Here is a 24,460-nt window from a genome sequence, read left to right on the forward strand (position 1 = left end):
TATGAGCCCTTACCTGTGGGACATGTTGGGGCTACACCTTTCCCTAAAAACCCCAGGGGCAGCTGTGACCTGCCAGAGAGTGTTTGTAGCCTCACCCAGTCAGGGAAGGAGAGTTCTGCTCTCTCCCCTTTCCTTTCTCCCTTTTGCCACCCCAGAGAACATCTGGAGAAGAGAAAAGACTCCCCCAAGCCATGAAAGCCATCAGTCTCTGGACTAAAAGGGAGAATGGGAAAAAGAGCTTTGAATTGGTATGATATCAAAAGTTAAATAAGAATGAATCTTTAAAACCAAAAGTAATCTTTAATAACAGAAAATATCTGAAAATCTATGAACTAGGGCAGAAATATGGTTAAGGGAACTGAACTGCCATCCTCACAGAAAGATGGGTCAGTGTGGGTGAGGGAAATGACAGGAAAAGGCAGGTATGTTTCTTGTTTATCCCCAATAAACTGAGATGCCTCCATATGCTGGTTTTCATGTTCTAGGCACAGCAGAAAACCACAAAGTTTTCTGCACATGTGACCCTAGGAGGCTGGCAGTTTCCATCACTACCGGAGATTCCTCCCAGCCCCAGCTTGGAGCAGGTGAAAGTCAGATTTTTGTTTCAGGGATAGGGCAAGTGACACTCAATAGGGCTAGTTACTCATGAATAACAGAAATAGCGAATGTTAATTACATGGGCTCTTCATCTCCAACGATCTGTAATCAGAATTGCAGTTCAGTGCTTGGTCTACCTAGCTATGCAATTCTGTCCCATGTAACCATCTTGTCTACCTGAGAAGACAGCTCCATGAGAACAGAGTATGTCTTCTATTTTATATATAGAACATGTAGTTGGGAGTGTTCACAGTACTTCACAGTTCATACCATTGTCCACATGAGTTCCACTTTCAGGAATTACTTCTGTTCCCCAACCCCACACTCATCATCACACCTTCCATCCTTACCCCTCTCCTGCCTCCTAATCCTTTTTTTTTTTTAATCTCCAAAACTCAGTTCTAGCCTCCCCTCCTCCAGGAAGTTTTGAGTTGGGTCCAATCCCTTGCACCACTGGAATGTAAATTCCACGAGGATAGGATTTTGTCCATGTAGTTATCTCCACTTTCCAACTCCTAGAGAAGCCCCTGGCACATAGGAGGTGCTCAGTAGTCTCTCTCTTCAGGCATGGAGTACTATTTATGACCAGAATTTCCTGTTAGTCCTGAGAGCACTAGAAGCACATCAGAAATATTGGACCATCCTGTGATTTATGGTGTTGGTGGGAAGCCCACTATCATAGGACGTCTATTTTAACAAGTTGTGAAATTCAGAGAAGAACTTCATGTAGAATTCCATAATCTGAATCTAGAACAAGTGTGAAGCCTTGTTTGGAGTCAGGTACCAGAGAAGTACAGGTGTAATTGCAGTTATATCTGGCATCTGAAATAGATTGTTAGCCCCTTTCCAGCTGGAGTGGGCTGTCCCAGAAGCAAACAGCATACACAGAATTAAAGTATAGATTGTTTCAGGAAGAGTGAGATCCATGTACTTGCTCAGAAATGTGGCCATCCTAGGGGCTGTGGGTGATGTGTGGCTAAACTCCCTTACCTTTCTGCCACAACCTCTGCTGCCTCTGTGAGGTTCCAGGAGACAGCGTCCTCTTTTGCTCTCCGACAGGCTAGAGGAGGAAGCAAAGTGTCCCGGAAACAGCTGGACAGCCCTGGGAGAAACTTCACACCTTCTTACCTCATCCTTTGTGAATGGTTTTCAGCTAAAAGCCTTACTGATGACAAAATGTATGTGTAGTGTGGTTGTGGTGGGCAGAGAGCGTCTCTTAGAATTCTCCTAGTTTTTTTCTCCCTGTCCCTGAATGCTTTTAGGTTTTGAATTTACATTTTCCAAGTACTATTTTCTTTGTGCTTAAATGTAAGCAGCGTAAGTGTTTCTTTCCTTTTTAAAAGTTGGCCTTGGGCAGCCCAGGTGGCTCAGCAGTTTAGCAGCGCCACCTTCAGCCCAGGGCGTGATCCTGGAGACCAGGGATCCAGAGTCCCAAGTTGGGCTCCCTGCATGGAGCCTGCTTCTCCCTCTGCCTGTGTCTCTGCCTCTCTCTTTCTCTCTCTCTCTCTCTCTCATGAATAAATGAAATCTTATTAATTAATTAATTAATTAATTAATTTTTAAAAGTTGGCCTTCAGTTTCTTCTATCCCATCAGCTGTGGTGGAGTAAAGAGCCCTGGACCATAAGTCAGGATACTTAGATATAGGTTGCTTATATCCCTTAGGTGTAACTCTCTGAACCAGCTTCCTGTCTGTACATTGAGGGGTTTGTATGAAGAACGTCCCCCAATTAGATGGAACCTCAAGGTCAAACAGACAAGCCCCTAATAATCTCTCATCCAAACCTTCAGTCTGGAGTTTGAAAGCTTTCACTGGGCCCTCTTTTGTTTATTGGTCTGTAGAACTATCCAGTCCAGTGTAATATAAAATGTTCTATTACTTTAAAATGTAAAAAGAAACAGGTTGTCTTAGTCTGTTCAGGCTGCCATAACAAAATACCATAGACTGGGTGGCTTATAAACAACAGAAATTTATTTCTTCCAGTTTTGGAGGCTGAAAATCCAAGCTCAAGGTGCCAGCAGATTCGTGTCTGATGAGAGCCCATTTCCTGGTTCCCAGAGCCTTTCTACTGTGTCCTCATATGATAGAAGGGTTAGGGGAGCTCTTTGAGGCCTCTTTTATAAGGACAGTGATCCATTAAGGGCTCTCTGCCTTCATGAATCACCTAATCACCTCTCAAAGGCCCTACCTCCCTTCTCACAAACATGGTCATGCAGGGGGCTTTGGGTGCATGTGTATATCATCACATTGGGGGTTAGGATTTAACATGTACATGGAGAGGGATATAAATGCTCTACAGCACAGGTGAAGATGAAATAATCTTAATAATGTATCTTGACACAATATATCAAAAATAATGTCATTTAATATGAAATCAATATAAATCTTGCTAATGTGATATTTTACTGTGTTGTACTCCGTTCTTGAAATCTGGTATGTGTTTCATGCTTATGGCACATCTTAATTTGGACTAGCCACATTTCACATGCTCAGTAGGTACCATATTGACAAGCTGTAGCTCTAAAGAATCACTACCATGGCCACAGAAGTGCCTCGTTCCTGCTTTCAAAGAAAAGTGCAGAAATGACATAGAGCTCTTCTTGCTTATCCTCCCAAGGAAAATAAAGTCTTGTTTCTTCATTAAACAATATTTTATTATGTCCAGATTTGACTTGTGACTATTTTCCTGTATTATGAGAAAAATCACTCTTCTGGATTTGCAAAGTTCCATCCAGTATAAGCCTTTAAAAATTTCCCTTGGCTCTCTTTGCAAAGATAGAAATATTCTTGTATCATCAGTAGTAAGAGCAGTGTTTCCCAAAAGGTGTTTCATGAAGCACTAGGTTTGTGGAAGTGAAGAGGTGTGAGGTGAATGAGAGATTTTCATGCTTGGAAAGTGTGGGGAATACTGATTGTGAAAATCCAATACGTATCTTTATTGCAGAAATACCAAGAGATGCCTCTCTAATGTACAAGCTTCCAAAACCAGGAAAATGCTTTTTGTGGAAAGCATCTTGAGGGTCAGGAGTCAAGTGGGACCTGCTGAGGCAATGCTGATCAGAGAATTTTCTCCCTGACTTCCTTTTCCAGGGCAACCTTGTCATGTGGGTTTTAAATCCATTCCCAGAAGTTCCTTGTGCTTTCTTTGCTCCAGGGACCCTGTTGATGCTATGCTCTTGAGAAGGAAAAACTGAGCTCAATAATGAGTTGTGATAATGGCTCTAATATTGGGAACTATTGGTATCTATTGTGAATCAGATCCACAATCTTTCCTCAACACATACTAATAGTTCTTTCATAGCTCCTAAATGTGACAGTGACTGTACATTTTATTTTAAAGTGGCAGTTCAATTTAGAGACATTTTGTTTTATTTCTTTAATGATCCTGTCAAGTATAGCAAACGTGGCAGCTGTGATTTTCTTTTTAAATGGTCAAAAATGCAAGAAAAGTAAGTTCTTCTCTCAGCATCCTTCTCATTCATAGAAAAGAAATATGTTCCCATTTAAGATGAAAGGTTCTTTGCTTTTATTCTATAGCTCATATTGGATAAAAAGTCTCAAGGCCATTTACAGTTTATTAATTTATCCTACTATAAAATCTCTTTATAATGGGGCTTGCAGGTCATTTTAACCCTCCTCCTCCTTTCCCTTACTAAAAGATAACTCCAGGCACTTCAAATCAAATGAATTAGAAACAAAGCCATTATAATTATAATTATAATCTCTCTACTTAGAGATGGATCACAATTTAACACTTTTTCCCCAGGAATTTGGGTCATATTAATAGAAACTGTATTTTTCTCTTTAGAATACAAGACTAGCTTCTGACAGTCTGGTCCATATGTTAGGATCATATAAAAGTTAATCATTTTGCTATGGTGCCAGCTTGTGTGCAAAGAAAAGCTGTAAACCACAGCTGTATGGAGTAACAATTGTGAACTTTACTGGCTTGCACATGTGAGACATCAGTAAACTAAATAAAATGTCACTTAACTGAACTTGAGAGTTGGAAGCAGGAGAGAGGACCACTAAGGTTTTATTAAGGTTTGTCTTTAGTAAAGTTGTTCCAGTCTTTGAGTTTCACACGGGTAGTTCAGGTTACACAAAAACTGAATCAACTGTTTTCCAGATGATTAAGTTTGGCTTAGCCATAACAATAGTAATTGCTTGGTAATCAGTGGGATCACTGGGTGGTTGACCTGGTTTGTTGTGTAAATGACAAAAAGAAAATCCAGACATCATCTAAAATCAATTGTGTTCAATCAGTTTGGCCAGGAGTAGTCCCATCAGTTTCTCAGTGGTCTGCCTTGGATATGATCAAAAACCCCAAAACTACTGCAAAATCTTAAATTAGGCCATCCCAGTTGATGGGCTTTCTTAATGTTGACTGCTCAGTGCACTGCACTGCTGATATCCAACCTCAGGCAAGAAACTTCAACACTCTTTGCCTCAGTTTCCTTTCTTTATGTATTGGGACCACAGCTCACAGGATTGCCACATTAAATAATTCATTTCACACACTTAACACAGTATCTACTACACTGTAAACATTCAGTGAATGTTACAATTCTTGTTTTTATTTTTTAAGATTTTATTTATTTATTCATGAGAGACAGGCAGAAGCAGGCTTCTCACAGGGAAGACTCTGTGATCTTACCCGGATCATACCCTGAGCCAAAGGCAGATGCTCAACTGCGGAGCCTTCCAAGTCGTCCCGAATGTTAAAATTCTCAAATGAATTGTTAACTCTTTTCTGATCTGGAGCTAAGTGATGTGTGGGTATAATCATTTCATTTTTTGTTATTTCTTGGATGAATATTCATTTAGGGATAAAACAAAAATATAGGGTAAAATCAATGGATTTCTTCATTTATTTCCTTATCTCTGGTGCATTTTTTAAAAAGACGGTAATGTTACATGGTACTGTGGTCTTTCTTTCTGTTAAGAGTTTGTGATTTCTGTGTTTTGAAAATAATATCTTAAACAAAAGAGAATAAAATAAACCCTCAAATCTTAAATCCTTAGTTTGTTTGCTTTCTTCTCTAGTCAGCCAACCCAACATTTAATGAGGCTCTAGGCAATAGAAAATTGGATATTCTATAAAACTCTGATTAACCAGAATCCCTAATTAATAACATTTTTGTAAATCTTAAAAGGTATGCTGAAGAAATTGTCATTGAATCAAGTTATTTGGCTTTAACTAAAACTCCTTGGCTAACTAGGACCTCTAGGGGTTCCATGTGGCTCTAATCAAATCCCCTATACCAGCAACATCTGCATCTCTACTCACCACTGAAACTCTGTTAACTATAAATTTAACAGGAACACTTTGTTCCCAAAGCTCAATAAACATTTGTACAGCCCTCTGGATGATAAAACTCAGAAACAAAGAAAGTAACTCATTCAGGCACTACTAACCAGTAAGTGGCAGAGCTGACACAAACCCCAGGTGGTTTGACCCCAGAATTCACAATCTTAACTATTTCACCACTGCAATCCAGACCTCAAATAACTTCAGCAAAAGGTCTGAAATAGGGGATCCCTGGGTGGTTCAGCGGTTTAGGGCCTGCCTTTGGCCCAGGGCATGATCCTGGGGACGGGGATTGAGTCCCGCATCAGGTTCCCTGCATGGAGCCTGCTTCTCCCTCTGCCTGTGTCTCTGCCTCTCTCTCTTTCTCTCCCTCACTCTGTGTGTGTGTCTCATGAATAAATAAATAAAATCTTTAAAAAAAAAAAAAGGTCTGAAATATGAAAAGAGTATGGCATGGACAATGGACAAAGACAAGCAAAAAGGTCAGGGTACGTGGAAGCAAATGAGATGAGTCCTCTTAAGAGTGTTGGATATAATGTTGAATAAAACTTTAATGCAGTTTATTCACTCATTCATTCAGTATATTTGCATGCTTACTCTCTGCTAAATATACCACTAGGTATAGAGTGATAAATAGAATACACCTAGTGTCCTCCCTTATGGAGCTTAGACCCCAGTGAGAGGACACAGTGTTAATTAGATTCATGGGTAGCTTTCAGTGTTACATTAAGGAACATCTTTAGCTTTGAGGAGACATTCTCTAGAAACATTTAAACCATTAATCTGTTTCAGATTCATTACTCATCCATGGTGCTACATAACTGCAAAATGGTTCACGGTCAATTGCTAATCTCCTTAGGATAATGAGCCATGGCATTCTTGGATGACTGAAGAAAGAATCTGATACTGAAGTTTGACAGGAGATGGTAGATATGATCTATCTCTAGAAGGCAAGGGTAGAAATAATCTGAAATGTTCTGGTGCATTGGAGCATCTTCAGTGAACAATTTTCCTTTAGCATCTACTATGTGTAAGGTACTTTGCAAGTCTTTAGCAGGTGGTAAAGAAATATTTCTTTTTTTTTTTTTTTTTTTTTGTAAAGAAATATTTCTTGATGAGACATTCTCTAGAAATATTTAAACGTTGATTGAGAATAGAAATACTGCCTGGCTTCAGAGAGCTTATAGTCTTTAAGAAATCATTCCTAAACAAAAATACCTGTGTAAGGTAGAATATTTATATATTAAGTTGAAAGGACTCAGGCACTTTCTAGCTGCAGCCTCTAGAATTAGCACAGAGTTGTGATGCTTGTAGAGTTACTTCATCAGAGAAATAATCTTTTTTGCTGACCTTTGTTCTTAATAGGTTCTGTTCCTTAAAAAAAAAAAAAGGTCAATAATTATGGCATCCCAAGGTCTGTATCATAAGGCCAAGATCTCAAAAAGGCTATGCCTGTACCTAAGAAATAAAAATAGATTAATTTTATCCTTCAACACCATGGCCCATATAAGGTTCAGTAGAACTTTCTGGGCACTGCCATTTTATGAATTGGTAACAACAAAAAATCATGTATATAAGAGAGAAATGTGGGTATATATGTAGATGTTCAGAAAACCCATGGCAGTATAGCTTAGGTATGAATAATGCTGGCCAATTGGGCATGTTGTACGTTTTGTTTCCTGCAGAAGGTTGCCTTTTTCTCAGTATTCCCTTCCTTATTTTCTGGATTCTGTAGTTTTTTTCAAAGATGTGCACTTTGCATGTTCAGACTGGGTCCTTTAAAAAAGGAGCTAGGTGATAGGGAATAGTCATTCCTTGAAATAAAGCAAAATAATTGGTAAATGTGAAAAATAGAATTGGATAACTACAGATCAAAAGTTAACCATGGTTGCTTACAGAGACTCAGTAGAAAAAAGATTTACATACGTGATGATTACATTCATATTAGTACCCAGTTTTTCAAAATGGTGGGTATTTACTAATGTCCCATCTGAAAGAACCTTGATTTTTTTTCATAGGAGAATATATATTATGAAGATGTTGAAGATAAGCACATTGAATTCCTTAATCTTAAAAACATTGCAGGGAGGGAGAAATACCTATACTTCTGTGCCCTCTCTCATGTATTAAGAAGAGTGATATAAAAATTGGAGATCCGAATAAGCTCACTGTAGCCACAGTAGCAAAGTGAAGGAGGAGTAACTAAAGACATGACAGAAACAGAACCATTGCTAGTTGCTCAGGGTGATCAACTATGATGAGAGTATTGACAAATTATATATCCAGGCCTTGGTAAAAATCATTTATACTTGCTCCATTTATCTAAGCCATACTGTCATCACCGCCCGCTCCTCCTTCTGTTGCCTATCCAACTGCTAAGAAACAAGACATTGTGCAGATTTTAGTTCTGTCCTCTTTATCTTGTTCGTTCTTATTTTCCCCATCTCAGGGTTCTTTTATGATTTTACAACTGTAGGTAGAATTTCAGAGCTGAATGGAAGCCTAACACTAGTTAACCTTTTTTTTTTTTTTTTTACTGTAATTTGCATCCACAATTGTTACTCATTTACTTGTTGGTCAGCATGATGTTGCTTTTTAAAAACAAAAACAACAACAAAACTACTTTTTAAGAGCAATTCCCTTCACAGTAACCTTGAAGGGAAGGAACAGAGATTTTCCCTATAACCCCTGCGCATACATCTATAAACTCCTTCACTATCAGTATCTTCCATCAGAGTGGTACATTTGTTACAATGGATGAACTTATATTGACACATCATTATTATTCAAAGTCTATAGTTTACATTAGGGTTCACACTTGGTGTGACAAATGTATAATGACATGTATCCATCATTGTGGTATCACACAGAGTATTTTCACTGCCATGAAAGTCTTCTGTGCTCTGCCTATTAATTCCTTTCCACAACTCTTGACCTTTTTTCTTTTTTTAACCCTTGATCTTTTTATTGTCGCCATAGTTTTGCCTTTTCCAGAATGTCATATAATTGGAATCATACAATATGTAGCCTTTTCAGATTGGCTTCTTTCACTTTGTAATGTGCATTTAAGGTTCTTCCAAGGCTTTTCATGACTTGATAGTTCCATTTCCTTTTAGTACTGGATAAATATTACGTTGTCTCGATGTACCTTAGTTTATCCATTCACCTGCTGAAATACATTTTGGTTTCTTCCAACTTTTGGCAGCAGGGTTTTGTGTGGACATAAGTTTTCAACTCTTTTGGGTAAATATTGAGGAATGGGAGTAGTGGATCATCGTGCTAAATGTATGTTTAGTTTTATAAGAAACTGCCAAACTGTCTTCCAAAATGGCTATACTGGGAGGCTCAGTTGGTTAAGCATGCAACTCTTGATCTCTGCTCAGGTCTTGATGTCAGGGTTGTGAGTTCAAACCCCATGCTGGACATGGAGCCTACTTTAAAAAAAAAAAAAAAAAGATAGCTATACTATTTTGAATTCCCACCAGCAGTGACAGTTCCTATTGCTCCAAATCCTTACCAGCATTTGATGTTGTCAGTGTTCTTGATTTTGGCTATTCTAATAGGCATGTGGTCGGGTCTCATTGTTATTCTAATTTGCATTTCCCTGTTGACATATAATGTGGAGCATCTGTGTATATGCTTATTTGCCATCTGTTTATTTTCTTTGGTTAGTTCTCTTTTTAAGATCTTTGGTCCGTTTTGGGGTGCCTGGTTGGTTTAGAAGACCATGCAACTCTCAATCTTAGGGTTGTGAGGTCAAGCCCAACCTTGAGTGTAGAGATTACCAAAAAAATAAAGTTTAAGGGAAAAAAAGTCTTCAATCCATTTTTCAAATGGGTTATTTTCTTAATGAGTTTTAAGAATTTTTTGTATATTTTGGATGGTAGTCCTTAATCCGGCATATCTTTTGCAAATGATTTTCTCTGATACTGCTCTTTGAGCAGTATTGTTTATTGCCCTGACCAGGTGTCTAGTTTATAGCCCAGGTAAACTTCTCATATGTCCTGGCCACAGATGTCACACAAGCTTTTTGGCACCAGGTCGACATTACACAGTTCTTGTAGTTCCCTCTCGAAAAGGTTCTACCCCTCTTAATACCACATTGCCTGGCACTGATCTGCATGATGCTGTGTAAGCACAAAGGGTTTTGCTCCAGGGGCGCCAGGCAGAATGCTGTGGCATACAAATAGAAGACCACTAATATACTCCAAGTCCTCATTTGACATATAATATAAGTGAGTCCCAGAGAGTAGAGTGATCTAAAGTCAATGGCAGGCCTGGGATAGGAATCTCCATTTCTCACTTTCAAGTCTAGCAAACTTTTCATTGCTTCCCTGCTGAAGAGGGAGAACCAGAGAAGCATTCATAGTTTTCAGTACTCAGTTGTTACCCTGCACAATGGGAGTTAACAGCATCTTATTTCCTAAAGCCATGTGTAGCTTTCTCAGTCCTGAGAACACAAGGAAACAGAAGTATTGTGCTTCATACAAAGAAAGCATGCAACAGATGTATCATCAACAAATAAGGTGTATTGACCATAACTTCTAGGGGGTGATTTTTAAATCTGTAGTGATCAGTTTATTCTCTCCTGCCTGGGCATTTTATTTTGGATTCCAGTCTTCGATGTAGAATGTCACTTTTCTCTGTGCAACTACCTGATCCATATGAGATTTTACTCAAGACTTTGGCCTCATTAGTACTTTTACCAACTAAGTGAGATGAGTCCCCTACTGGCTTATATCCAAACCATCCAACCAAACCATCCCCTACTGAGTCCCCTACTGGCTTATATCCAAACCATCCAACTTTGGCCATACCAGTGGTAGAGTACTCTACCTGAAGGCCATTGGAAGAGCGAGATAGCAGAGACTTTGTCCATGTTTGCAGTGACTTGCAATGCCTTAGAAAACCTTTCTTTTTCCATGTTTTTCCCCCAGAAATTGCCTTCATAATTAGTATTTTCGTTGGTAGGAAGGGCAAGTAACTTATGTTTATGCTTATAAGGATAAAAAAATAAATATTTTTTGCTATTATTATATGTCTAACATAAAAATGAGAAGCCCCTTGGGAGTTAAATGTATAGAGTTCTCTGGAAGTTTTATTTATTTACTTATTTATTTTTAGTTTTTTATATAAGTAATCTTGACCTAACATGAAACTTGAACTCATGACCCCAAGATTAGGAGTCACGTGCTCTTCTGACAGGCCCATCCAGGCACTCCAGTCTCTGGAATTTTTTTAAATTTTATTTATTTATGATAGTCACAGAGAGAGAGAGAGAGAGAGAAGCAGAGACACAGGCAGAGGGAGAAGCAGGCTCCATGCACCGGGAGCCCAACGTGGGACTTGATCCCGGGTCTCCAGGATCGCGCCCTAGGCCAAAGACAGGCGCTAAACCGCTGCGCCACCAGGGATCCCTAGTCTCTGGAATTTTTAAAGATTTTTCTTCTCACTAAGCTTTCTGCATCTTCCAGATAGATCTGTTCCCTTTCCTGTCAAACTCCTGTTAATCCTTCAAGATATAGCTCATGGATTGCCTGCTCTTCAGCCTTTTTTTTAAATTTTATTTTTTAAAATTTATTTATTCATAGACACAGAGAGAGAAAGGCAGAGAAACAGGCAGAGGGAGAAGCAGGCTCCATGCAGGGAGCCCGAATATGGAACTCGATCCCGGGTCTCCAGGATCACACCCCAGGCTGCAGGCGGCGCCAAACCGCTGCGCCACTGGGGCTGCCCTGCTCTTCAGCTTTTTTCTCATTCTTGCAAGAAGACTTGGTCTCCTACCCTCTCATGTCACTCTTTTAAGGTTTATTATAACCCTTTCCACTTCAAATTGCACTGACTTATTTATATGTCAGTCTTTTCCCTTTCCCGGTAGCTTCTCTGGGCTGCCCAAGACCTGAGATGAAGAACATCTTTGGAAGAACCATAGGATGCTCTTCATGGCTTATTTCAAAGCATGAATAACTTGAATACCATTAACTGAAAGAGCCTCTACTTCCAAACCATCCTCTGACCCAGACACTGGACAGTCTATAGGTACCCAACCTTGCCATCAACAGATTCATTCCGTAAATATTTTGTTCCTAGAATGCTTCTATACTATGCACATCTTACCTGAATGAAGTAATACATTTCTCTACCCATGAACAAATGAGATCTGGATTAGTTGTCCGAGAAGAATAGTAACCTGAAGATTTGGAACATAGGAGAGGTTTGATGGAAGAGGTCTCGACTGAGAGAGTTCAGGAGTGGGACAAGGAAATGGGAACAGGCCGCTGGAGTAAAGAGGAGATACAGCATTAAAGCCATGTTGCAGCTGCAGAAGTGGAAATGGGAGTGTGAAAAGGAGTGTGTGGAACTTGAATACATCCTTTGCCTAAATTAGCGTTTCTAGAACCAGTATCAGTTGGACTAAAGCCTGCTCTGCTGCACATGGATGTTTCTAGGAGGCTGGAATAAGCAAATCTCACATGCCAGTGATGAGTGGCTTCTGGCAGATACATGTATGTGAATTTCTTTCCTTTTTTTTTTTTTAATACTAAATGGGTCAGGTTTTCTTTGATAGATATCAACAGTCTAGGCTCCAGTACTTTTGTGAACACATCATGTCATTTACAAGCAAACTCCACCAGAAAAATGTGGGGAAGGCAGGCAATCCTCAGAGCTTTTGTTTGTTTACATGGCTCTGCCTATAGGGAGATTCTTGTCATGAGGATAGATTGAACTGGCGCTTCTGCCAATGTGGCAATAAAATGCAGAAAACAGAGCGCCTCAGCTCCACTGTTGACTAAGTTAGGAGAGGGAGGCCTTGTTAACCTCCTTGAGTTCTGATGATTCAGAACGGTCCTTTGGTGGGCTAACATCCTGTTTATGAGCTTTAAAGCTTAAAGAAGGAAAGAAGGAGTCACTGTTTTTCCTCAGCTCTACAATTTTGAAATCGCTGGGTCACCAGTCTTTAAAGCTGTAGTTCACATTCTAAATGAAAACAGAAAAAAGCAGCAAAAGCATTGGTTTGGCTTCCTTCAAGCAGATAGTCCAGAAGTGTTAATTATGCAGAACTTCCTAAGATGCCAGACAACTGCCAATTAAAAGTCAATATAGGAAGGAGAAACGGGTTTCTTTTGGGCTTTGAATTACCCATGTGTGTGTTAAAGGTTGTGCACTCAGAAAAGAGAGTGAATTTGTTATGTGAGCATCTTTCTTCTATAAAACAGCTGGGAGGACAGGCTGGTGTTTTATTTACTAATGTTGCCTGCCCTCCATGAAAGTACAGCTCACTCGATATATTATCAATGTTCTTTTCTTGAGAGATTAAGTGGGCTGGGAACCCTCCCACCTCCCTCTGCCCATTTATTGATGTTAACACACAAAGCCATAGACGAATGCCAGGGGAGAAAGTTAAAAATTTGCAGAAGAAAGTCTAACAACACACTTTTTCTGTTGGCCTCCAGAACTGTTTCATATGTTTTGTAGCTGTTTTAAGTTACCTCAGTGTATCAAATCTAAAACAAATCCTTATTATATTTAGTATTGACAAGTATATAAAAACAAGCTTTTTTGCATACAAAATGCTATAGTATATTTTCTAAAACTACAGAATTTGACTCCTTGCATTTTTATTCACTATGGTGTTGTTAATGGAAATTAGAACACTACAGTCATGGCAAGTATCACACCGCCATGGGTCTGTCCCACGCTGACTTTGTAAATATCACCCTCACAACCTATTGATGAAACAAACTGGAGTTCATTATTTACCACAATAATGGAAACCACCACCTCTCAAAGTTTTGGCAGTGCCCAAGAGAAGGAAAAGCAGGGTCAGAATTTATTGAGAGATAAAGTTCTTTAAGATGAGTCTTTCAAAGTGAGCAGGCTTAATAAGGGTTGGGTAAAGATCACAAAAAACAGAAGTGTATGACTGGTGGAAAAAGCAAGGTGAGGATTTTTGGGCCCAGGGGTTCACAGAATCCTAAGGCCAATCACTGTTGGTATTTTTTTTTATTGAAGATTTGATGGTCTTAGGTCTTTCAGGAAGTTCCTGTGATGAACAATGAAACCATTGCCTGGAAAAAAAATTATGCTAACGGAGATAGGGTGGTACAAGGTTATTTTCCTGTAGACACCATGTTGTGTTTAGGTTCTTAGCATCCAGACTGATTTTTGGATCAATGGTTTCAGTTCTCAGGTCTACTCAGATAACTTACTCTGGTAATAGGTGAACTGAAACATCTGATTTTCTTTATTTGCAGCTTCTCTTTTAGTAGCAGTTTGACATGAGACTTTTACATTTCAGCATTGCTTTGCAGTAATTTATTAGTTTATGAGCCTATTCCTTGTGTTAGGGAAAATTAAAACAGGAAAATTTTCTAAACAAATACCTGCTAGCAGTCACCACTGGAACCCTGCAACAAATTCTGTAAACCCAGAGAGGGCAGCAGAGGGAAGCCAAATTCTGTGCGTGATTATTTAAATAGCAACCATCATTTTGGACAATTCTTAAGAAGCAACTGAAGATGAAATCATGGGTCCTGGTTGCTTTCCAAGAGATGAAATCCTCTAAGCAGGCAGGAAATTGCCATTGTTAAAAGTTCCAGCTCTGTCTTCAGACCGCTTGTCTCTTTCTCTTTAAGTTGGAAGCAGAGAAATTGTGTGGGATCACTGTAAGCTCCATTGCAGATTCTTTCTTAACCCAGTTCCCATATTGGATATAAATTCCACTAGATGCCTCTGTCTTCCATTTTCCTTTCCCAATACACATCAGTACTCACAGTTTTGGGAAGCACAGGAGGGTGCTCTGGGGCAGTGAGGCATCCTTAGCCAAAGAGGCTGTCTAGGGGTGAAGCTGAGAGGATGCTTTGAAACAAATATGAAAGCTATATTTACATTTAAATTAAAATGGAAACTTCTTATAGGTTAGAAAGGTGTGTGTAGTGCATCTGCTGAGGTCTATTGTTTATTCATGCTGTAAATCCTTTGAAATGTGTTAAAATGCTTCCCACTCATTATAAAGCTCCTGCCACCCCTGGATTATGACTTTGATGTCACCAATCCTGCTTCAAAGGGTTCTTTCTGGGCTATTAATCACAGTTTAGCCTCTGAAGATATCGCCAGAGAAAACATTTGGACATCTTTGTGCTAGACTTGCTAAAAACTTTGAAATCTTGAGTGTCTTGCATATGCACAAATTGGAGCATTTCCCTTCATTGATAACTTTTTATTTTGCCACAGAATCAAATGACATCGTAGGTAAAAAAGCAAACAGAAATCTTCAAGCACTTAGTTTGGGAAGCTAAGGATGGGAGAGGAGATTAAGAGTAGGTGGGTGGTAAGGGGAGAAGAGAGTCTGAACAGGCCACTCAGCTCCTTCAAAGGTAAAAAGCATTGGGAATCAGTGTGGCGGTTCATGGAGGTTCAGAGGCGGGGGTGGGTGGGGGGTGGCCTTATCATTTTTTCTCATCTTTCATTTGTTTTTTGACTGACCAGTGCTCACAGTAGCAAATTAGTAAGATTCCTTAGTGTTCTCTCACCTTCTTTTCACTGTTTTGAGACATGTTTGAACACTCTTCATAGCAAATAATAGTAATATGATTATTAATACTATTAATAATCAATACTGGCTAACATGAATTGAGCACATGCCTTGAACAATCCCCATGTTGACAGTGCTAATCATGAATTACCCTCATTCAATGCCCATAATGACTCAGAATGAGACAATACTGTCTTCATGTTATAGACAAGGAAACTGGGAGCTCTGAGATGTTAACTAACTTGTCCACACCCCGGGCAAATGCAAAAACCCATTAGTCCCCAGGATTCTGGCTGATGCCCATGCTCTCTGTGTCCTCTGGTTCACTGCATGGCAGGCTTTTTCCCTGTGTGCTGAGGGACCCATATACCAGATCTGCCAATCACTGTCTGTGTCTTAAACCTTCACAGTGGGGTTCTCTGTTGCCCAATTTCTCTTTTAAGAAAACTCCCAGCTTCTTTTTTCTTGCTATTTATGTCTTTCAAAGACTAACAGTGCTCTATTTGGAGACTTTTTTTTTTTTTTATGGTGGTAAAAACACGTAACATGAAACCTACCCTCCTAGCACATTTTTAAGTAAACAATACAATATTGTTCACCATATGCACATTGTTGTAGAGCAGACTCTGAACTTTTTCATCTTGCATTACGGAAACTCTATACCCATTGAACAGCAATGCCCCCCTTTTCCCTGTCCCCACAGCCTCTGGCAACCAATATTCTAGTTTCTGCTTTTATGAGCTTATCTAAGACTGGCTTATTTCACTTAGCATAATGTCCCAAGTTCATCTATGTTGTCTCAAATGGCAGGACATCTGGCTGTATAATATTCTGTTGTACATATATACCGTGTTTTCTATATCCATTCATCCTTTGATGAATATTTAGTTTGTTCACTGCTTGGCTGTTGTGAATAGTGCTTTGATGAACATGGGAGGCAAACACCTCTTCATGATTCTGTTTCCAGTTGTTTTGGATAAATACCCAGAAGTGGAATTGTTGGATCACATGGTATTCTATTTTTAATTTTTTCAAGAATCTCCACACTGTTTTCTGTATTGGTTGTACCACTTTATATTCCCACCAGCAGTGAGAAGTTCCAGTTTCTCCATATCCTTGCCAACACTTGTTATTTTCTGTTATTATTGTTATTGTTTTATATAATGGCCATCCTAAACAGTATAAAATGATATCTTGTTGTGGTTTTGATATGCATTTCCCTGACACTTAGTGATGAGCATCTTTTAATAAAGTTTTTGGCCATTTTTATGTCATCTTTGGAGAAATACCTATTCAAGTACTTTGCCCATTTTTATTTTTTTATTCTTTTTGTATTAAAAATGTAATTAGGGGACCCCTGGGTATCAGCCGTTTAGTGCCTGCCTTCAAACCAGGGCGTGATCCTGGAGTCCTGGGATCGAGTCCCACATCAGGCTCCCTGCATGGAGCCTGCTTCTCCCTCTGTCTATGTCTCTGCGCCTCTCTCTCTCTCTCTTTCTCTCTCTGTGTGTGTCTCATGAATAAATAAATAAAATCTTGAAAAAGAAATTTAAAATGTAATTAGTTATTTTGGAGAAGAAGCACGTGTGTGTACACACAGTGAGGAGGGGCAGAGGGGGAGAGAGAATCCCAAGCAGACTCCCCACTGAGCATGGAACCCAATGTGGGCCTCGATCGCACAATTCTGAGATCATGACCTGATCTTAAATCAAGTGTTGGACATTGAACCAGCTGGGCCACCCAGGAACTCCTCCTTTGCCCAGTTTTAAATCCAGTTATGTTTTATTTTATTTTATTTATTTTATTTTATTTTATTTTATTTTATTATTTTATTATTTATTTTATTTTTTGCTGTTGAGTTGTAGAAGTCTGTATAGATCTTGGAAATTAACCCCTTATATGCTCTGCAAATATTTTCTCCCATTCTGTAGGTTTCCTTTTCCCTCTGCTGATTGTTTCCTTTCCTGTGCAGAAGCTTATGATTTGATGTAAAGCCTCTTGTCTATTTTTGCTTTTATTGCCTGTGCTTTTGATATCCTATCCAAGAAATCATTGCTAAGATCAGTGTCATGACGCTCTCTCCCTATGTTTTTTCCTAGGAGTTTTATAGTTTTAGGTCTTACATTTAAATCTTTAATCCAATAGGAATTGAATTTTGTATAAGATAGGGTCCAGTTTCATTCTTTTGCATGCAGATATTGAGTTGTCCAAACACGATTTGTTGAAGAGACTACCCTTTCCCCATTATATAATCTTGACACCCATTTTAAGGATTACTTGACCATCTATGCATAGATTTATTTCTGGGCTCTATTCTGTTCCATAGGTCTATATGTTTGTCTTTATGCCAGTACCATAGTATTTTGATTACTGTTGGTGATTAATACATTTTGAAATCAGGAAATGTGAAGTTTTCAGCTTTTCTTTTCCTTTTCTTTTTTCTTTTTTCTTTTTTTTTTCTTTTCCTTTTCAAGATTGCTTGGAGCTTTGGGTCCTTTGTGGTTCCAGATGAATTTTAGGGTTTTTTATATTTCTGCAAAAATGCCATTAAGATCTTGATGGGGATTATATTGAATCTATAGATCCTTGTGGGTAGCATGGACATTTTAACAATATTAGATCTTTCAATCCATAAACACAGTAAAGGGTAGCAGAGTATGCCACCCTAAAATATGCCACTTTGGCATAAAGATTATTTTGAGCTGGAGGTGATTGAGAAGAAGATATAAGAAAAGCTCTCTGCTTTCCCTTTGTTTACATAAAAGCAAGACATAAATTTGTAGAAGTATCCCCCCACCCCTCTCTACCAGGAAGGACAGAAGTTAATCACCAGAGAAAACTCTAGACCCTTGTCTGCCCAGAGATAGCACCAGAGGAATCTGTATAACAAAATTTTACTAACTAGTCCTTACCTTCCATTAGCTTCCTCATATATTTACCTTTCCATAATTTACTGCTCCTAGAAATTCAAACATCTTTTGTCACTTACCAAGAAATTTATTATTGTTTTGTTAAGATGCTTTGTGAGCCCAATTCTAACCACCCCTTGAGTTACTTATCACCAAGTACTCCTGTATGTATGTGTGATGCATTAATAAACTGCTGTTTGCTTTTCTCTTGTTAATCTGTCTTCTGTCAATCTAATTTGCAGAGCCCCAGGAAATGAACATGAGATGAGTAGAGGAAAATGATTCCTTTCCTTCCCAAGAACAAAATACCTCTCCATTTATTTGTGTGCCTTCTTTAATTTCTTTCAGGAATACTTTGTAGTTTTCATAGCACAAGTCTTTTGCTTCCTTGGTTAAGTTTATTTCTAAGTATTTTATTCTTTTTGATGCTATTATAAGTAGGATTTTCTTAGTTTCCTTTTCAAATTTTCATTGTTAGTGCATAGAAATGCAACTGATTTTTCTATGCTGATTTTATATCTTACAAATTTGCTGAATTGACTTACTAGTTTTAGCAGGGTTTTTTTGTAGGATATTTAGGGTTATTTTTAATATACAAGATCATAGCACCTATGAACAGAGATCATTTTACTTCTTTCTTTACAATTTGGGTGTCTTTTATTTCTTTTTCTTGCCTAACTGCTTGAGCTAGGACTGCTAGTTGAATAGAAGTGGTAAGAGTGAGCTTCCTGCTCTGATCCTGATCTTAGAGGAAAAAGCTTTCAATCATTCCTGTTGAGTTGTTAGCTGTGGGCTTTTTATATGTCCTTTTTATGTATGGCAATTTTCTTCTTTTGCTAGTTTATTGAATGAATTGGAAAGTTTTTTTTATTGTTTCTGTTTTGCTTATGAAACTAATATAAATTCAATTTATATTATAAATTATAATTTGTTTATATCATTAAAGTTTCAAAATCTAAATTCTTCCAAATTTTTCATATTCAGAGCAGATTATTTGGAAAATTAATAAAAATGCAAAAACATAAAGACAAAAATTGTCATAATACTATTCCTTAACTTTTCCTTCACTTTAACTTTTTTGTCTTTTTTGCTCAGGTAATTTGGCCCAAACAAGAGCCAGGATAACAGCAGCCTCAAGATCTTTGCCTCCACATTTCAGTACTGGGAGAACCAAGGTGAGTAGCAGGTTTGTACTCAAAATAATGTGGACAGTGGGGTGCTTGCTCCTGCCTTTGGGATAATCCTAGGGTAGACAACTTTAGTTTATCCAGCCCACTGCTTGGGTAATCTGGTAAAGAGATGAAGGCATTTAGGAAATCAGCAGTTAGGAAATTTGAAACAAAAACAGTGTCATGGAATTCTTAAAGTACTGTGTCAGGGGAGAAAACTTTTCCTCTACTCTCTTAACTTCAGTTCTTGGGGGTACTGAATTAAACTCAACCTGAAAGTTTAACAGGAGAAAAAACAAATTTTAATTATGTGCATTATTAGGAACTCTCAAAAAAGTAACTCAAAGAGATAATTAGAATTTGAGGCTTATATGCCATCTTAATAGGGGATGAATGGGGCAAGAGGAGGGAGAGATGGGCACTTGTGGGAGAACAGATGACTTTTGGGAAAAACAAATGGTCCCTTAGGAGAATAGATGGGAAGTATGATGGTTCTGTGACAGTGTCTGGTTAGGCAGTTTCTTATCCCAGTGTTCATTTCTCATCTGTGGTGATAGCAGTCAGTCTTCCATAACAGGTTGTGAAACTGCCAGGGAGGAGATTTATGACAGTTGGATTATTTTGAGAGGCCCTGTTTTTAGCCAGATAAGGCGAGTTCAGGAAAACCTCTTCTTGCAACTGTTGATTTTCAGATGTCTTCAGCTCAAAATAATACCTATGCCAGTGTGGCATATTCTGGACCCCTTCATTTGTGAGTCTCAGAAAGACAACTTAAGATGCAGAACAATGACACTTGCACATAAAGCCTCTCTAGGAAGAGATAAAGCACTTTTCCTAGAGGCCATCACCAACCTACAGAGGAGGCTAACAGGGACCAAAATGGAGTTAGCAGAAAGGAAAGAAACCAAACCATTTCCTGTCATTCTGTTTTGCTCTCTGAAAAATGAGAGGTGTACTTCTCTGTGCAAAGGGAATGTTAGAAAGGTTAATAAATATCCCACCGTAAAGTATTTTTAACTTATATCCTTTGAGCTAACGTTTAGCAAGGATCTCAAGGATTGGCTGGCTAATGCTCTCTGTATATACTAACACCAAAACCCAGTTATCTAAAAGGTGAAGCTGTAATAAAATAAATAGATCATATCTCTGAATTTTCATATATTTTATTTACATTAAATATTAAATTATTTAATAAAGAATAATAAATTCAGCCACATAGAATACTATTGAATACTATCTCAAAATTGATACAAACATACATATTCAAATTTTCTTTGAAAATGAAAGACTTACCTATACGTAATAAGACTCAGATCATTTTTGTTAGCAATAATTTTTATACCCACATTGCTATTATAACCACATGTATTATTCTACTTTTCTACTTTTCAGTCTTGTGAATTCGTGGCAAGATATTAGGACTATATAACATGGTTTATACAGGTCCCTACAAGAAATTTACATCAGAGTTTTAGTGGTTCTAAGAGCCTCTTGATACTATTACATGTAAAAAAATTTAGTTGATTCTTAATTATTCATGCAATCACATTCTATAAAGTTGCTGTGAATACTGAGTCAGCAAACACTACAGCATTGCTCCTAGGGGAAATATGTGGTTAGGTTCCTGAAAGCCTCTACTCGCAGCCTCTACTCGCAACATTGTTGTCAACCAATTAGTGCACAATCTTGTTTGATGTGTTTTTCTATTTAAAAGCACATTATTTAATGTATATTTCTTACAAATAATTATATGCAGTATTTCTTTGTATAAAACAATATTTTATTTTTTAGAAGATTTATTTATTTATTTTAGAAAGAGAGAGAACTAAAGCAAGAGCAAATGTGAAAATGGAGGCAGCAAAGGGAGAGGGAGAAAATCTCAAACAGATTCCCAGCTGAGCATGGTGCCCAGCACAAGTCTCAATCTCAGGACCCTGGGATTGTGACCTGAGCCAAAACCAAGAGTTGGACACTTAACAGACTGAGCCACCCATGACCCCCTAAAATAATATTTTAATTGCAGTATTTGTGTCATTGAATCCAAGGCCAACAGCACTATAACTCATGCCCAAATGAAGTTTGTCTAATACAGGTATGTTTCCCAAGAGGTATTTAATAGCTTTCTTGCACTTAGGAACACTAGACAACACTCCAGCACTATGCTTGGGGGCTCTTTTTAAACAGTGAAATCACTAACCAAAAGTACAAAAATGCAAAGCACATGGCACTTAAATAAACCTGGATTATAGCATGAGAGCTAAAACAGAAAGGCGGAATGTCATCTTGTTCAACCTGAGCTAGAAACAGGTATATTGGGTAATCAGTTTTCACCACTCTGTATGTGTGTAAATCATCATGAAAGCACTGCAGGAACTGATTTGGGGTTTAAAAATAAATATTAGAAAGTAGGTACATTAACAAATACAGAATCCACAAATAATGAGGATCAACTTGTCTGTGTTTTTTGGAGTCATTGGCTCCCACTAGATTCTAAAAGAGATCATGACACAAAAAGATTAAAGACTCCTGGGTAATATTCTCATCAGGCCACATTACCATCCTTTCCTCAATTTGCTGTTGTGGCTGTTGGATTCTGCAAGGACTCCATTCCCCTGCCTTCCACACAGAATACCGGCACAATGTTACCTTTCTCTCTACACTGCATACTGTTGTTCAGGCCTTGTGTGACAAGTGTGCCCTCTAGTATGTGGCATATATTTACATCATCATAATAATGTATATAAATGAGATGAAAATGACTAGTGATTTGTTTTCATTTGGAAGAGAGATGAGTTGAAAGTTCTAGTTGAGGCATCAGAAAATAAGTGTAACAGTAATAAAAACACTCCAGCAGTTTTTCTCTGCCTTATCCGAGGTAAAAAAAACACAAGTGATCTTATAGGAAGCTGACCTCCAACACATTCAGCACCACCACATTGATGATGTCAATGCCAGTCTTGCTTTTCCATTCAGGGCTTTGAAGGCTTTGAGAGGAGTGATGCTATATAGGGTTTTTTTTCCTTAAGGGGTGGATGGATTACTTGATAGCATAAAAATTCTTGACAATAGATGATGTCAAGAAGATAAATAATAAGCACTTTTGAGGTTTTAGAATCCAAATAGTGGGTACTTACTGAGACCAGGAACAAAAATCTTTCCATTTTTCACTTATTGTTGAAACCTAGGTGGTTTTTAAGACTTCTGGAATCTATGTCTTTATCCTAGAGTAAATTTAGTTGACAGATAAGGCAAGTCTTTTTAATAATACCATGCATTTAGATTGATTTTATAAGTTCTATCAAATCACATAGAAAGGCAGTATATATAATGTTTAAGAAGTAAGGTTTTGGAATCAGACAGAACTGGATTTAGATGTAGGCATGGCCAATTACTAGCTAAAAGACCCTGGAAATTTTCCCTAAAATCTCTTGAGCCTTAACCTCTTCGTATGTACCATAGGAATAATAATAGTACTTAACTCATAGGGTCATTTTAAGACTTTACTGGCATAATATGGGCAGAGTGGTTCCTACAGTGATTTTTACTTTGGAACAATGGATGCTTTATTACTCGTGTTTTGGTAACCATCTAAAACTTCATGTGTGGAGTCCATACGTATACTGAAGCTTGCTCATTTCCTGTGGACTTGGAGTTTATATTACAATTTGTAAAGCTTACTCAGGACTACTTTGAACACTAACCGGCACCTCTCATAAGAAATTGGGCAGGACATTTGTCATGTGGGCAGAAAGCAGCCTTGCTCAGCTCCAATTGACTTGTATTGTTATATAAATTGAAACTGGAAGAGAAAGGATACTGGGTTAGACAGACAGTGGTTGGATCTAGAATATTGGTTTTACTAATCATCTTGAAATTGGTTTCATTGAAAGTATTTTCTTGGGCAGCCTGGGTGGCTCGGCGGTTTAGCGCCACCTTTGGCCCAGCGCCTGATTCTGGAGACCCAGGATCGAGTCCCACGTCGAGTTTGCTGCATGGAGCCTGCTTCTCCCTCTGCCTATGTCTTTGCCTCTCTCTCTCTCTCTCTGTCTCTGTCTCTAATGAATAAATAAATAAAATCTTTAAAAAAAAAAGTATTTTCTCTGCCAATAAGTTAAAAAAAATCTTGCTGTGTTGCATGGGTGCTAGTACTTGCCATCTGCCATTGAAGAAAACCCTGCATCATTGATGTTCATCACTAAACTAAAACTAAATCGAGCGTGGTAATCATGGAAGGGAAACTGATATACTTCTTACATGTGTGCAAGGCAGTAGCTTTTAACCAGTTTTCTTAATAAGGAAAACAGGTTTTGAGAAGCAAAGAGTCCAAGTCCACACAGGTTAGTTAAGTTGAATGGCCAGGATTTGAACCAGGTGTGTCCATTTCAGAAACTCTGTGTTCTATAACATATATCCTCTAAGCCCAGGAAAGCTTTTCTAGTGTGTTTTCCCCTATCTGCGGTAAAAATGATAAGATACTCTGGGGAAAACTGTTTGTTGTGAATTCCCCACCTTTGGGAAGGACTAAATGCTAGCTGGTATCCCTAATGAAATCTATTTTCTGGATTCTTTCTGAAAAAAAATTTTTTTAAAGTAAATGAAGCTACTTTTAACTAAATTAGCACAGGATGACAGACTTTTAAATCAGACAACAACCTTCATTTATGTTTTTGTTTGAATTTTTTTGGAGTTTCTTAGAGTTCATAGTAGACCTAGTGCAGACAGAGGTGAGGTTTGTGCCTAGTCTCCTAGTTTGAAGGACCAAGAGATTCAACTTCTGGTATATCCCTTATCCAAAATTTCCTCTTTCAGATCCATTCCATGCTCAGGAGAACTTTGTGACTATACAAGAAGTCCTTGGCCAAAACAAAACATTTCCGAATTCCTAAATTAGAAAATACCTCAATAGCATGTTATTTATGTAGTACTAAAATGTAGTACT

The 24,460-nt window shown here is 38.2% G+C and overlaps 1 protein-coding gene across 14 annotated transcripts in view; it reads left to right on the forward strand.

Moving 5' to 3' along the window:
* MYO3B (myosin IIIB) overlaps positions 1-24,460 on the forward strand; it is a 427,138-nt gene that overhangs the window by 206,150 nt on the left and 196,528 nt on the right. For all 14 annotated transcript variants that reach the window (XR_003141433.3, XR_003141434.3, XR_003141436.3 and 11 more), the window contains one exon: positions 19,448-19,527. Coding sequence is in view for 10 of the 14 variants with exons in the window: in XM_025460118.3 (XP_025315903.1) it covers positions 19,448-19,527 (80 nt within the window). In the remaining 4 variants the exon portion in view is untranslated. The remainder of the gene's footprint in view (positions 1-19,447; positions 19,528-24,460) is intronic.

This window comes from Canis lupus, chromosome 36 (assembly GCF_003254725.2).
Source record: "Canis lupus dingo isolate Sandy chromosome 36, ASM325472v2, whole genome shotgun sequence".
Taxonomy (NCBI): Eukaryota; Metazoa; Chordata; class Mammalia; order Carnivora; family Canidae; genus Canis; species Canis lupus.